This window comes from Sminthopsis crassicaudata, chromosome 4 (genome assembly GCF_048593235.1).
Source record: "Sminthopsis crassicaudata isolate SCR6 chromosome 4, ASM4859323v1, whole genome shotgun sequence".
Classification (NCBI taxonomy): Eukaryota; Metazoa; Chordata; class Mammalia; order Dasyuromorphia; family Dasyuridae; genus Sminthopsis; species Sminthopsis crassicaudata.
This window is the reverse complement of record NC_133620.1, coordinates 372,649,134-372,661,413: the sequence shown is the minus strand read 5'-3', so window position 1 is coordinate 372,661,413 and position 12,280 is coordinate 372,649,134. Positions and strand designations below refer to the sequence as shown.

The window sequence follows — 12,280 nt, the reverse complement described above, 5'->3', positions numbered from 1 at the left end:
CCTTATAGTCTTTCCAAATAGTCCGGGAACCCTACGTTCAAATTCATCTCAGACATAAAAAGTTTTAAAAATGTGTTTATTTCAAATATTTGAATATTTTCTTTATATGAAAATAAAAACAGCAGATAGAAAAGATTTCTTATTGATACAGATATTAATTTTTGGTAAATGCTAAACAGTTGAAAAATATTACTTCTGTTCACAAAAAATCATAAGATTGAGGTATTTTGCAAAAAAAAAAAAAACCAAACACATAAAACAAAAACAAGCTAGTGATTTACATCCAGGTAAATTCTGTAGCATTAGTAGCTTTGACACCTTCTAGAATTCTCCAATGAGGAGCAGGCTCATTTTTCTAGTGGCATCTAAGCTTGAACGTTGCAACATTCATTAAACTGAGAATGCCCCTTAATTAATGTTATTGTTACCATAGAAACTCTGGCTGGCTGGCTCCCAGAATGTGATGCAAAGATTGACATTAGCTAATTAGAATAGACATCTGCTCTGAGTGTTACGCTCAGGGCTCTCTCCAGCCCCCCCAACTTCCCACCCCTCCTACTCCAGAAACTGCTACAAATTTCCAGAAACCCTCCATTTTGGTCATTGGCCTGTGTAGAAATCCAGGGTGCCATGCTCTTGTTCAAAATCACCACTATTAGTTTTCGCCATTTCTCCAATGTAAAATGTCTTCAGATTATCTCCGGAACGCTGTACCCAAATGAAGCATGCTTTGGGTCAGGAAGCAGACCCAGGCCATGACTTAGTGTGAAAGAGGGAGAGCATGAGGTTCTGGAAAGCTTGCTCACTGAGGAATTCAGAAACCATGGCCCTTCTCTTCGTGCAATGGGAGATGCCCTCAGCCATAGCTTAAGAAGGGCATTGCCATAGCAATTGGTCCTGCCCACAATCCATGCTCTGGCTGTGGTGGTCCAGATTATCCAATATGTAAAAATAAATTTGGAATTAAGTAATTGGCAGTTGCTGAAATGCAGTAGGAGTATTGGTGCCCCAAAGGATTGTTGGAGTAGACATGTCAATGCAAAGCAGAGGTGGGGAATGGTCATGGGCCCCAGAAAAGGCCAAAAGTTAGGAGAGCCAGGCTGAGTCAAAACTTTTTCCCTCTCATTCCCTCTCTCCACCACCTCCACTCTGAATCTCAGTTCTTCCGCAGGCTCCCTGAATTTGGGCACATAGAAGAAATCCTGGTCCTTACTCGGGCCGAACTGTTATTTTATCCTTGCTTGAGTTCTGTTTCAGGCCATGACTCTCTTCCCCAGGAGTTTCTCCTTCCTATCCTGCTAATGCTTGTCATCAGACACACAATTTTTCAGTCTCCTTCAGGAGGCATCTGACAATTTGTCCTTGTTAAACGGACCCACAAATCCATTGCTGTGCTGTAGAGCAAAGAGTTGTCTGAGGGCTACCAGCGGCTTGGTGGGCCCAGCATTGATTAAGCACATCCTTTGGTGTTTCTCATTCCAAGAAGTCTCAAGGCTACACAAAAATCTGAGTACATTGTACAGACAGGGGTTTCCAATTCTTCAGAGTTAGAAGAATAAGCAGATATTCTTGACATGTTGCCTCTTACTGTGAATGTCCATGTCTAACAATTTATCAGGTGGCTGCTGATGTGGGGTTACTAGCACCATCATCATGGATGAAGGCCACCAAATGAAGCCCAAGTTCTGATCAAAATGCATCCCTTAGATTAAAGTCAAGAGCCAAGAATCTGAGTGGCTAGCTTATGATTCATACATTCGCAGAGTTACAAGGGACCTTAAAGCTAAATCCCAATCTGAAGCAAGAACCCTCTTGTGTGACCCCCACTAAATGATCACCCAGTTTCTTCTTGAGCTCCTGAAGTGGTGGGGAACTTGCCATCTCAAGACAATTTGGGGTAGTACTTTCTTGGGGAAGGGATAGGATTCAAAAAAGAAGGTTCAGACAAATACTTCACTTCTCCTTGCTTATTGAGAGACAGAGATAAAGACAGAAGCAGGTGGTTGGGGAGTGCTCTTTGGTTAGTTAAAAAAAAATAACAAAAAACAAACCTTCAGGGTTACAGTAATCCTGAAAGCAATCATCATTTTGAGATCAAAGCTTGCTGGCTCTCAGAGATAATGAATTATCTGAATTTCACATCTTAGTCTAACTTGGCTCAGCTTGAGTTTGTTAAGCTTGTATGTGGGCAAAAAGGAAAAAAAACCCTTTCAAATACTTTAAGAACTGCAAAGCACAGAACGATCCTTTGTGAGACAGATGCTTATTTTGAAGTTTCCTCTGAACGCTATTTCTGCTGTGCTCAGGTTCCAGAAACCTTTATGAAACTTCAGATAACATAAAAAAAAAAAACCCCACCAACCAACCACTCTTAAAAACTTACTTGATGCTCTTATGAATAGAGATTCACTGCCTGGCCTATAACAGGCTTTCAGAACTTCACAGTTTAAGCCAGCTTTGCAAATAAACCTAGGGCATCACAAAACTTAAGAGCTGGACGGGACCTTGGAAACAACAATGCCTTGTCCAACTTCTCCCATTAACAGACCCATTTTGCAGATATGTAACTGAAGCCCAAAGAGTTAAAGTGATTTGACTAATACATTCTAGTTAATTAGCCCCCCAGACAACCCAGATCTCTTGGTCCTATAGGCTAACATTCTTGCTAACTTAAACCACTTACCCGGTGCCAATAGCAATAAAGTGTTACAAGCAAATAGCAAAATGATGATTCTTTTTGCTTTTTTTTTTTTTTTAAATTTGCCTTTTTTTTTTTTTTTTTTTTTTTGAAGGAGGGTAGCCTGCGGTGGGAAGAAGGTGAGCTGGAAAATATGGAACACCTGTGAGGGAACTAATGACGAATTAAAAAGGTGGGGGAAGGAGGCCCCCCAAAGTAACAAATTTTCCTATGAGTCTTTCTTGGTCCAAAGAATTCTAATCATTCTAAGCGACAAGGTGTTTTTCCATGACTCTTCTTAGTAATTGTGTTATATTTTATAACATTATTTACCAGAGAAATACAGTTATCATTTCTTTTATCCTTTTCAAGATAAAGGTGTAACAAAGAATAAAAAAGATGATGGAATTAGAAGTCAAGAGACCTTTATCTGAATTTCTGCTCTACCACTAACAAATTTCATGATCTTAGATTTGTGAAATGACATAAAGTGAACTAGATGACCCTCTTAAATCCCTCTCAACTTGAGGATTCTATGATCTAATTCTAATGGGTCATTCTAGGGCAAAGGAAAAGAGGGATTTATTTATGTTTTTAAAGCAAATTCATAAAAAAATAAAATACTAGAATCCTTCCTCTTGGAGAGGGGAGAGCATATGAGAAAAAGGAAAAATGTTTTCTTCCTTCTTCCTCTTTTTCACTTGGCTCAGCTATACAAAGTTATTGTGCTTTTAACCTGAGTTATTTATACCCTATTCTAATATCGGATGTTCTTCCTCTCAAAAAAAGAAGAAAAGTTAACATGCTTTAAAAAAAAAACCTAAATACAAAGTATATTCTTGCTTGTTCTTTTCTTTTCACATCCCTATTCACATAAATATTGTTTTCCCAGCTTACTTAACTTCAGTTCAAAACAACAATCAAAACCCCATAAATCTATAGTAAAAATGAGACTTTGTGGTTCATGTGAAAGGGAACCATCTCCTAGGCTGGCCTTAACTAGATTAGGAAAAGATACTACCACATGTTAGCTGCCATCAAGGGGAAAAAAGATAGCATCAGTTCCTTGCATAGGAGAGAGGAGTGTAGAACACTGTCAACCAAAGAGTTGTACAACCAAGTCTGTGGGTCCCAGTTTCCTCCTCTGTAAAATGACGGTGTTGGACTAGAGAAAGGGCAAGGCAAGCCTTTCAAATACTTAATAGATTTGTTTTATATATATAGTGTATGTTTGTATACATATATACATGTGGCAAAAATAAGGATGAAGCAATTAGCACATAACAAAATATTTTGATCAAACACTAATTAAAATAGCCTTTGGTTAGGGGATTCTCTGTCTCTGTCTGTCTGTCTGTCTCTCCTCTGTCTATCTCTCTTCCTGTGTGTGTGTGTTGAGGTGGGGAAGGGTATTATTTTAAAATTTGGTCCTAAGAGATAGCACCATTTCCTCATTCTCAACCGTTTTCTGGGATGAAAAAATAAAAGACAAAACAACAACACAGCAAGAAAAAGACTGAAAGTGGGCTATAGGTCTCGAAGAGCTAAATTTCTTCAATAACTCTTCTAGAAGAATCTTGGTAGGACAGTGAAAAGCATGTATTGGGCAAGTAAACTTGCCTGTATGAAGTGACAAGGTGGTGAAAGTGCATGAAATTATCATGTCCAAATGAGCAGAGGGATAGGCTTTGAGGTCATGGCAATGTTGGTGATTGAATCTAGTAATTTCTCTCCATTTGGTCCTGTTGTTTTTAGGAACAAGATGGCCCCTAATTCTCATTCTCCTATATGTCCTGTGGGAGGAACATAGCTGTTCGTGTTGGGGGCTGCTTTCTCTGGAGTAGCTTACTAGCCCAGTTCCTCAGAGTATCGTGAGACTTGGTGGTTTTGAAACCTACCCAACTCTCCCTCTTGCTTGATGGAAGTCAGTCCATTTGCTCCCAGCCGACTGTCTCCTCACTGCAGGAAGCTCTTCTTGGACCTAAAAAGCATTCTGGTTCTCTGAGGGAGTCCAGGGCAGCTTCTCCAATGGAGCAATGAGTCAGGAAAAGCACCAACTCATCAGCAGGTAGACTGAAATGGCATTGAGAAGCTTCTTTCTTGAGAGTCCACTCAGTCTTCTTCAAGCCATGGAGTTTCACCTACCTGAAGCCCAAGTGCTCCATGAAATTTGGGAACTATCTTGGGAAAAAGTAATCTCTGTTGGTAATGTCGTAAAGACTCTGGGGATTCTCGATGTCTTTTCCGCTGTGCCTTGGGATGTTAGTAGGCTCAGAGCTACTGGCAGAAACTGATGGAGAGATGAGGGGAACCAAAACCGTGGTTGATTGGGGCTTCTCAGGGACCTGATCCAAAGAATGTGGAGGGAGCATGTTTGGCTTTCCTTCTTTCAAAGTTGTCAGCTTCGACTTTTTTCTGTACCTTGATAATACATACACACAGAGAGACACAAGAACAAGAAACTCAGATGGTTACATGTACTGACAAAGAATTCTTCAGTGAGGTTATTCCCCTACATCAAGAAAACCATTTCTCTCTGGATCACTTTGATAAGGTCAGATCATATGAGGAAACAGACAGAGCACAAGTGGTTTGTCCAGCATCAAGCAACTAAAAAGTGCCTGAGGTGGAATTTGAACCCAGACCTTCCTGATTTCCAGTCCAGCTTCTCTCTCCTACATCCAGATCTTAAAGGGATCTTGAGTTTTTCATAATGCTTTCTGTTTCTAGAAGATTCTAAGTCAAAGGCCTCAGAAATCATTTAGGGTTGCTGTTAAATGCTTGATAATTAGGAGTGTGTGTGTATGATTTTTAAAGTATCTTTCAACATCATCCCCTATGTAATGGACAGAATTATCACTCCAACTTTACAAATGAGGAAATTGAGACAAATCTCGTGGGGCAGTTCTATGAAACTGGTTTCAATTCCTAAACTCAGCACGGAAACTGTTTAATTTGAAAAAAAAAATTAAGGGTGTATTCTTTTTACTAGAAAAGAAAACAAAATGGGACATCAGACAAATGAATACTGCGAGTGTTTTCAGAGTGAGTGAAGGAACAGCAAGAAAGCACTGCGCCACTCCTTCCCTCTATAGCTCTCCTGCTTCTTCCTCCACTGATACTCCTGCCTCCCCATCAACAATTGCATCTTTAAAAACAGCCCATGGGAGATTTCCCCTCCAGGTTCCCCAGCTTTTGGGAAACCTACTGAGCTTCAGCAGTTCCAATAGAGCCCTGCTGTGGACACCATTTGGGCAAAAGTGACTCATTCAACAGGAAAGACTGTGTTAAACAGGAAAGAGATAGACATCTCTATGATCACAGTTTCTGATGGAGTGCTCAGCCTTTGGGGCCTTGTACCCAAACTAGGTAGCTGAGAAGAACAGCTTGGTAACCCAAAGAGAGGTCCAGTAGTATCTCAGTGATTTTGGGGCAGATGAGCATGCTATGGACAGTCCAGGCCCGTTGGCTCCTTTTCATTCTGGATTTAGAACAAAGGAATTTGAATTCAAATCTCAATTCTGCTACATCCTGCTCACATGACCTAAAAAAAAAGTCTTTGTACTCTTGGTATGCTGTCTATAGTAGGTCCTTAATAAATGCTTGTTGAATTGGATTTAGCCTCAATTTCTTCACCGGTGATATCAGAGGAGGAGAACAAAGGCCCCTTTTAGCTAAGAGTCCTATGATCATACTGCTACTCATACGTTGACTAACCATTGATTTTTCATTCCTTGAAAAGTGGGCAAGGCAAGAAAGATCATAGGTTCAGATTTGGAGCTGAAAGAGACCTTAGAGGCCCTCTAGTCCAACCCCCTCATTTTTACAGATGAGAAAAGTGAAGCATAAATGAGTTGCCCAAGGGATACAGATCATAAAAGGCAGAAAAAGTAACCACTGTTTTACCAGTTTTACTGATCACACGTTCAAGTCCTTTTTTGAATGTTCCAAGCTGAGATCTCTAATTCCAATTTATTCATCATTATAAGTTAGCTGCTTTGGTTGGGGAGGAGAATGAGATCAATACTCAAAACAAACAATAGATTTTCTTGGGTTTCATTTCTCCATGATATCTTTATCCACATTGCTATTTGGCTCTTAAACAGCCTTTGCCCTTAACCTGGGACTCAAAGAGAAAAATTTGATGGGGTCTGTGGTATCTCATTAAGATAGTAGAAATGAGCAGGGCCAGTGACTGAATGCTATATCCCAATCCTGCACAGATTATGTCCATCTTCTTTGAACTATATATTTACACACAATGAATTTCTCCTTTGTAGAAATGGAACCATCCCCACCTTCCTTCTTTTTAGGGATTCTACAGTGGGCAATTTATATGAACACAATCTTAATTATAAGGTAGGATCATAATACATATATGTACATGTATATATGTGTGTGTAAATATAAATACATATATAGTAGAGAAGCTCTTATCTAAATGTAACTAATCAGTTTCCTATATAGTAGATTCTAGAGGTGTTTGGTGTGATGAAAAGAGAACATGAAGTCAAGAAGGATCTGAATTCAAATACCAGACTATGCTTCCTAGCAGGAATGTGTAGTAACATGTACAGAAATGGAGCCTGTTCAACAGCTCTTAAGAGCAGATTGCTTTATTTTCAGTAGGTGCATTTATGATCCAGAAATTTATAGCAAATGCTATAAATCCAGGCTTGATTTATTGTCTTGTAGATTTAAGGGAGGGATGGGACAAAATGATAATAATGCAAATTAAACTTAAAAGTGTTAAAAGGGCAGCTAGTGGTACAGTGGATAGAGCACTGGCTCTGGAATCAGGAGTTCAAATTCAGCCTCAGTCACTGGATACTCACCTAGCTGTGTGACCCTGGGCAGATCAACTTAACTCTAAAGAAAAAAAGTGTGTTAAGCCTCTACTTTTGCAGAGAACCAGTTTTTAACACTTATCAACCTAACCCTGTTTACTAGATTTAAGATTTCATTGTTAGAGGGAACTCCCAGATAAGGAAATTCCCTCTATCAATGCAGAGCTTTGAAATACATGCAAGAGCTGCCCAGTGCACTGTGAAAGATTAAATAATTTGCCCAGAATTACAGAACCCAAATGTGTTTGACATATGCATAAAATTACAGAACTTCTCTGAGCCTCAGTTTCTTCATCCATATGATAGAACAAAACCTATTATGAAGCTTAAATAGCTAGAAATTATATAATAGTTCAAAATTTACAAATTGGGGGGGGGGGTTGGAGGATCTCAAAGATTCCTTCTAGCTTTAAAGATGACATCATTTTATCCTCACAACAAACTTAGGAAACGGGTGTAATTATTATCTTCATTTTGCCCAGGATCACACAACTAATAAGTGTCTCAGGTAGGATTCAAATTCAGATTAAAAAAAAAAAAATTAGATCTTCTTGACTCCAGACCTAAAAGTACCCCACTCAACAACTTTATGATTACAGATGTGATCATGTATGCAAAGCTTTTTGCAAACCATAAAAAGTGCTCTTGGAATGTCAACTATTAATATTTTCCTTTGAGTACAAAAATGGTCTCTGTTTAAAAAAAAAAATCCCATTTTACAATTCTACAATAGTAGTTTAAAAAAAAAAAAAACTTTATCCCTTGGGGCCCTACTATCTGGCAATTAAACTTTCTGTACCAAATTAGGACTGGTCTGTGGAAGATATAGTCATCACGCCCACACCTGTTCTACTGCTAGATGACACAAAGTAGACAGAGCATTGAGCTTGAATCAGAAAAACTTGAGTTCAAAGCCAGTCACTCCCTAGCTGTATGACTGCAAATGATTTAAATGCAGTTTGCTTCAATTTCCTCATCTGTAAAATGGGAATAACCACCTCCCTCACCAGGTTGTCATGAGGATAAGATGATATAATATTTATAAAGCACTTAACACAATACTTGGCACATAGCATATAAATGTTGATTCCCTTCCCTTTCTTTCCCTTTTAACCCATCCCTTTTTGAGCAAAATTTTCCTGTTTCTTCCAAGGATATCACCATCCTTCCAGTCAACCCTGGGAATTGCTTTACCCATTTGTTAAAACTTATATTGATCCTGCCTGTGTTTCCCAATGGGCTCTCTCTTTTTTAAAGGTGGGATCTTTCTTACTTACCTCACCCAGGCTGCAAGTGCAGTGAGGGCTTCCAGACCTGAACCCATTATTAATCAGGTCAGAAGCTGTAATCCTCCCCCTTTCCAGCTTAAATCAGTCAGCAGCTTTTGCTACCACATGTTCTCCTATCAGAGTGAGGAGCTCCCCATCTTGGAATGGGTTTAGGAACCAACTGGCTTTAGGCCCACTGAAGCTCAGAACTCCAGCCTCTTTTAGTAGCAGGGATTTGCAAGCATGAGCTACCTATCACCCATATGGATGTGGAATCAAAGGATTCCAGACCAAATTCTAAATTTTACTACTGTAGGTTCTAGGCTGTCTCTGCACTCTTGGCCTTGATCCATAAAATGGGGGTGGGGGTGGGGTTGGAGATGGATTAGATGGTCTCAAAGATTTCTTCTAGCTTTAAATATCCTCCAGGAGAGCAGTAGTCAAAGGACATGAACAGACCATTGTGAAGCAAGAGATAAAAATGATCAATAAAGATTTTAAAAACTCTTCAAATTTTTTAATTATCAAAAAGATTTAAATTAGATTTAAACAACTGTAGGATTCCCCTCTCCTTTATTTTTGTGGGGCAGAGAGGTTCACAATGTGATTTCATTGGTTTAGGGAACTCCCAGAGTTAAAACTCCTTCCACCAATGCAGATGAGCAAACAATCTGTAACTTTAGAATTTTAGAAATTTGCTGTAGCACTAAGAGACCAGGAATTTGCCCAGAAACCAGAGTGCATTTCAATTCTACAGAGGCAAGAACTAGACCATTATAATTCTAAGACCAGGCCTCAATCCAGCAAACTGCCAAAAATAACTAAAAACAATAAAATTTAATTCTAATGAGTCTATTGTACTGTTGGGAAGACTACTGACTACAGTAAGCCTTTTGGAGGTCAGTCTAGCAACATTCACACAAAGTACTGAATTGGTCCTTGCCTTTAACTCAATAATCCTATTGGCTCATAGGATTTTAAGCCCAGAGAAATCTTAGCAATCATCTAGTTCACAGGGTCAAAGTCATGGTCCATTAGCTTCAAGTGGCCCACAAAACTCCTGAGTGCCACTTGAGTTACATTAAAATGTAATTTGGAATTATTTTAATCAATTGGCACATATTTATCAAAATTAAAGTGTATGACATAGATAATATTAATTTCTATGAACATAGTAGGTCACATAGTATGTGCTAGAACCAGTATTCTAAACCCAGATTCAGATAAAAATATCTTAACAGGGGATAGAAGGGGACGCTCTATATAAAAATGTCAATTCAACTTAATTTTTTCCCTGATGAATTGTCAAGTTCTTTCAGCAGGAGGATGTTCATTGCTGACTAAAGGACTGGAGAATCTGTCTGTATTCAATAAACTTAATTTGAGTTTAATGTGAAACAAAATTATAATCAGCACAATAGGATTTTGCCTCAGGGCACGGGGAAGAGGAAGGGCAGGGAACAACACCTTAAAAGTTTAGGGTTTTGGGGAAAATGAACTCTGAATGCTCTCAAGATCAGATTGTCTTCTGTGCCTCCTCCTCTTCCCCCTTCTGACTGTCCTCAGTACTGCTACTAAACAGTCTCAGCTCATCTGTTTTTATTCCAGACTTTTAAAAAATCTAATTATGACTCTGGTCTCCAGACATAGTTTGTTATGAAAGTCGTACCTAAAGCTAAGATGAAAGAAAGATGAGTTTATTACATTTATTTTCCATTTATTACCCAATTCCATTTCTCAAATTATAAAGAAGTACCCCCAAATTATCCTGTACTAATTTCTTTTTAGCCTCAAACATATAAAATTTACACATTTCTAAAATGAAATCAAGAGAACTGTAATTTTTCCTTGGTGGTCATTCATTTGTTAAATAAGCTAGGAAACAGTGCCAAGTTAAGTTTTTAAAGAGATTCAGAGTGAGTAAATAACTGTGTTGGAAAGTGAGAAAGGATGGCTGAAAAGGAAATCCTGCACCACATGCTGACATCTGTGCTACCTCTTCTTAAAAACACACTTACAAAATATGAGCACGGAGGAATTTGTGTCTTTTAGTGTAAGTTTGCCAGTTCCGTAGTCTTGGCCCTGAACCTGTTAACTATATTACTTTTAAATGGCCTAGTTATATGGGCATTAAGAATGCAAGTGGTACAGAACATCCCAGTTGGGACCACCTTACCTCATGATAATAGCAATAAATAGAGACATTCCCAAGACCAGACTTCCACCAGATAGTAGGAACGTATAGGATAAGTGAGTAGAGCCAGGAACTGTAGAAGAGGGAAAGAGAAAAAGTATAGGTATACCTCATTTACTGCACTTTGCTTTATTGAAGCCTTGTTTGTTTGTTTTTTAAATAAATCGAAAGTTTATGACAATCCTGCATCGGTGTCATTTTTCCAACAGCGTGTGTTTACATTGTGTTTGTGTGTCACATTTGGGTAATTTTTACAATATTTCAAACATTTTCCTTATTATTATAATATATTATATTATTATGTATTACACATATATTATGGTGATCTATAATCAGTAATCTTTGATATTACTATTATGATTGTTTTGGGACCCTGTGAAATGTACTCATATAAGACAGAGAACTTAATCCATAAAAGTTGTGTATTAGGCCAATTAATAACCATGGATGGCCTCTAAGTATTCAAGTGAAAGGAGGATACAGCAAATTTTACTGTTATCTTATTTTAGAAAATTGTCACAATAACCTCAACTTTCAGCAGCCATCAACATCAAGGCAAGATCTGTCACAATAAAAATATTATAATGTGATGAAGGCTCATTCAAAACACGCAGAGATAATTTTCAACATTCACCCTTGCAAAACCTTGTGTTCCACATTTTTCCCCTCCCTTCCCCCACCTAGAAAACAAGCAAAAAAATATGCTAAATATGTGTAGTTCATATTTCCACAATTATCATGCTGCACAATGAAGAATCAGATCAAAAAAGGAAAAAATGAGAAAGAAAACAAAATGTAAACAAACAACAACAATAGAAAAGGTAAAATTACTATGTTGTAATCCACACTCTGTCCCACAGCTCTTTCTCTGGCTGCAGATGGCTCTTTCCATCACAAGACCATTGAAACTGGCCTGAATCAGATGGTTGGCATTTTTTAGCAAAAAAAAATATTTAATTCAAGTTATGTATAATTTTTAGACATTATATATTGCACATTTAAAAGACTACAGTATAATATAAACATAACTTTAGTACACTGAGAAACCAAAAAAATTGTATTATTCACTTTGTTGCCATGGTCTGGAACCAACTATGTAGTATCTCCAAGGTATGCCTGTGTAATATAGATTAAGTTTTGAAGGAGCTAAATCACATGTAAAGGCAAGAATGGTAGCTCACATAAATAATCCTTAAATACAGGAAGGATACAGAGCTCATCAGTATGGGGAACTCCCAGTGTAGAAATTCTTTCTATTAGTACAGAGCACAATTAGTCTATAGATTACAGGACT

The 12,280-nt window shown here is 38.2% G+C and overlaps 1 protein-coding gene across 2 annotated transcripts in view; it reads right to left on the bottom strand.

The window, feature by feature from the left end:
- Nucleotides 1–59: 59 nt before the first annotated feature.
- IL6R (interleukin 6 receptor) overlaps nucleotides 60–12,280 on the bottom strand; it is a 60,598-nt gene continuing 48,377 nt past the window's right edge. For both annotated transcript variants that reach the window (XM_074262154.1, XM_074262153.1), the window contains exons 9-10: nucleotides 10,969–11,059; nucleotides 60–5,098 (exon numbers count right to left, since the gene is read on the bottom strand). In XM_074262154.1, coding sequence (XP_074118255.1) covers nucleotides 4,855–5,098; nucleotides 10,969–11,059 — 335 coding nt within the window. In that variant the 3' untranslated portion in view covers nucleotides 60–4,854. The remainder of the gene's footprint in view (nucleotides 5,099–10,968; nucleotides 11,060–12,280) is intronic.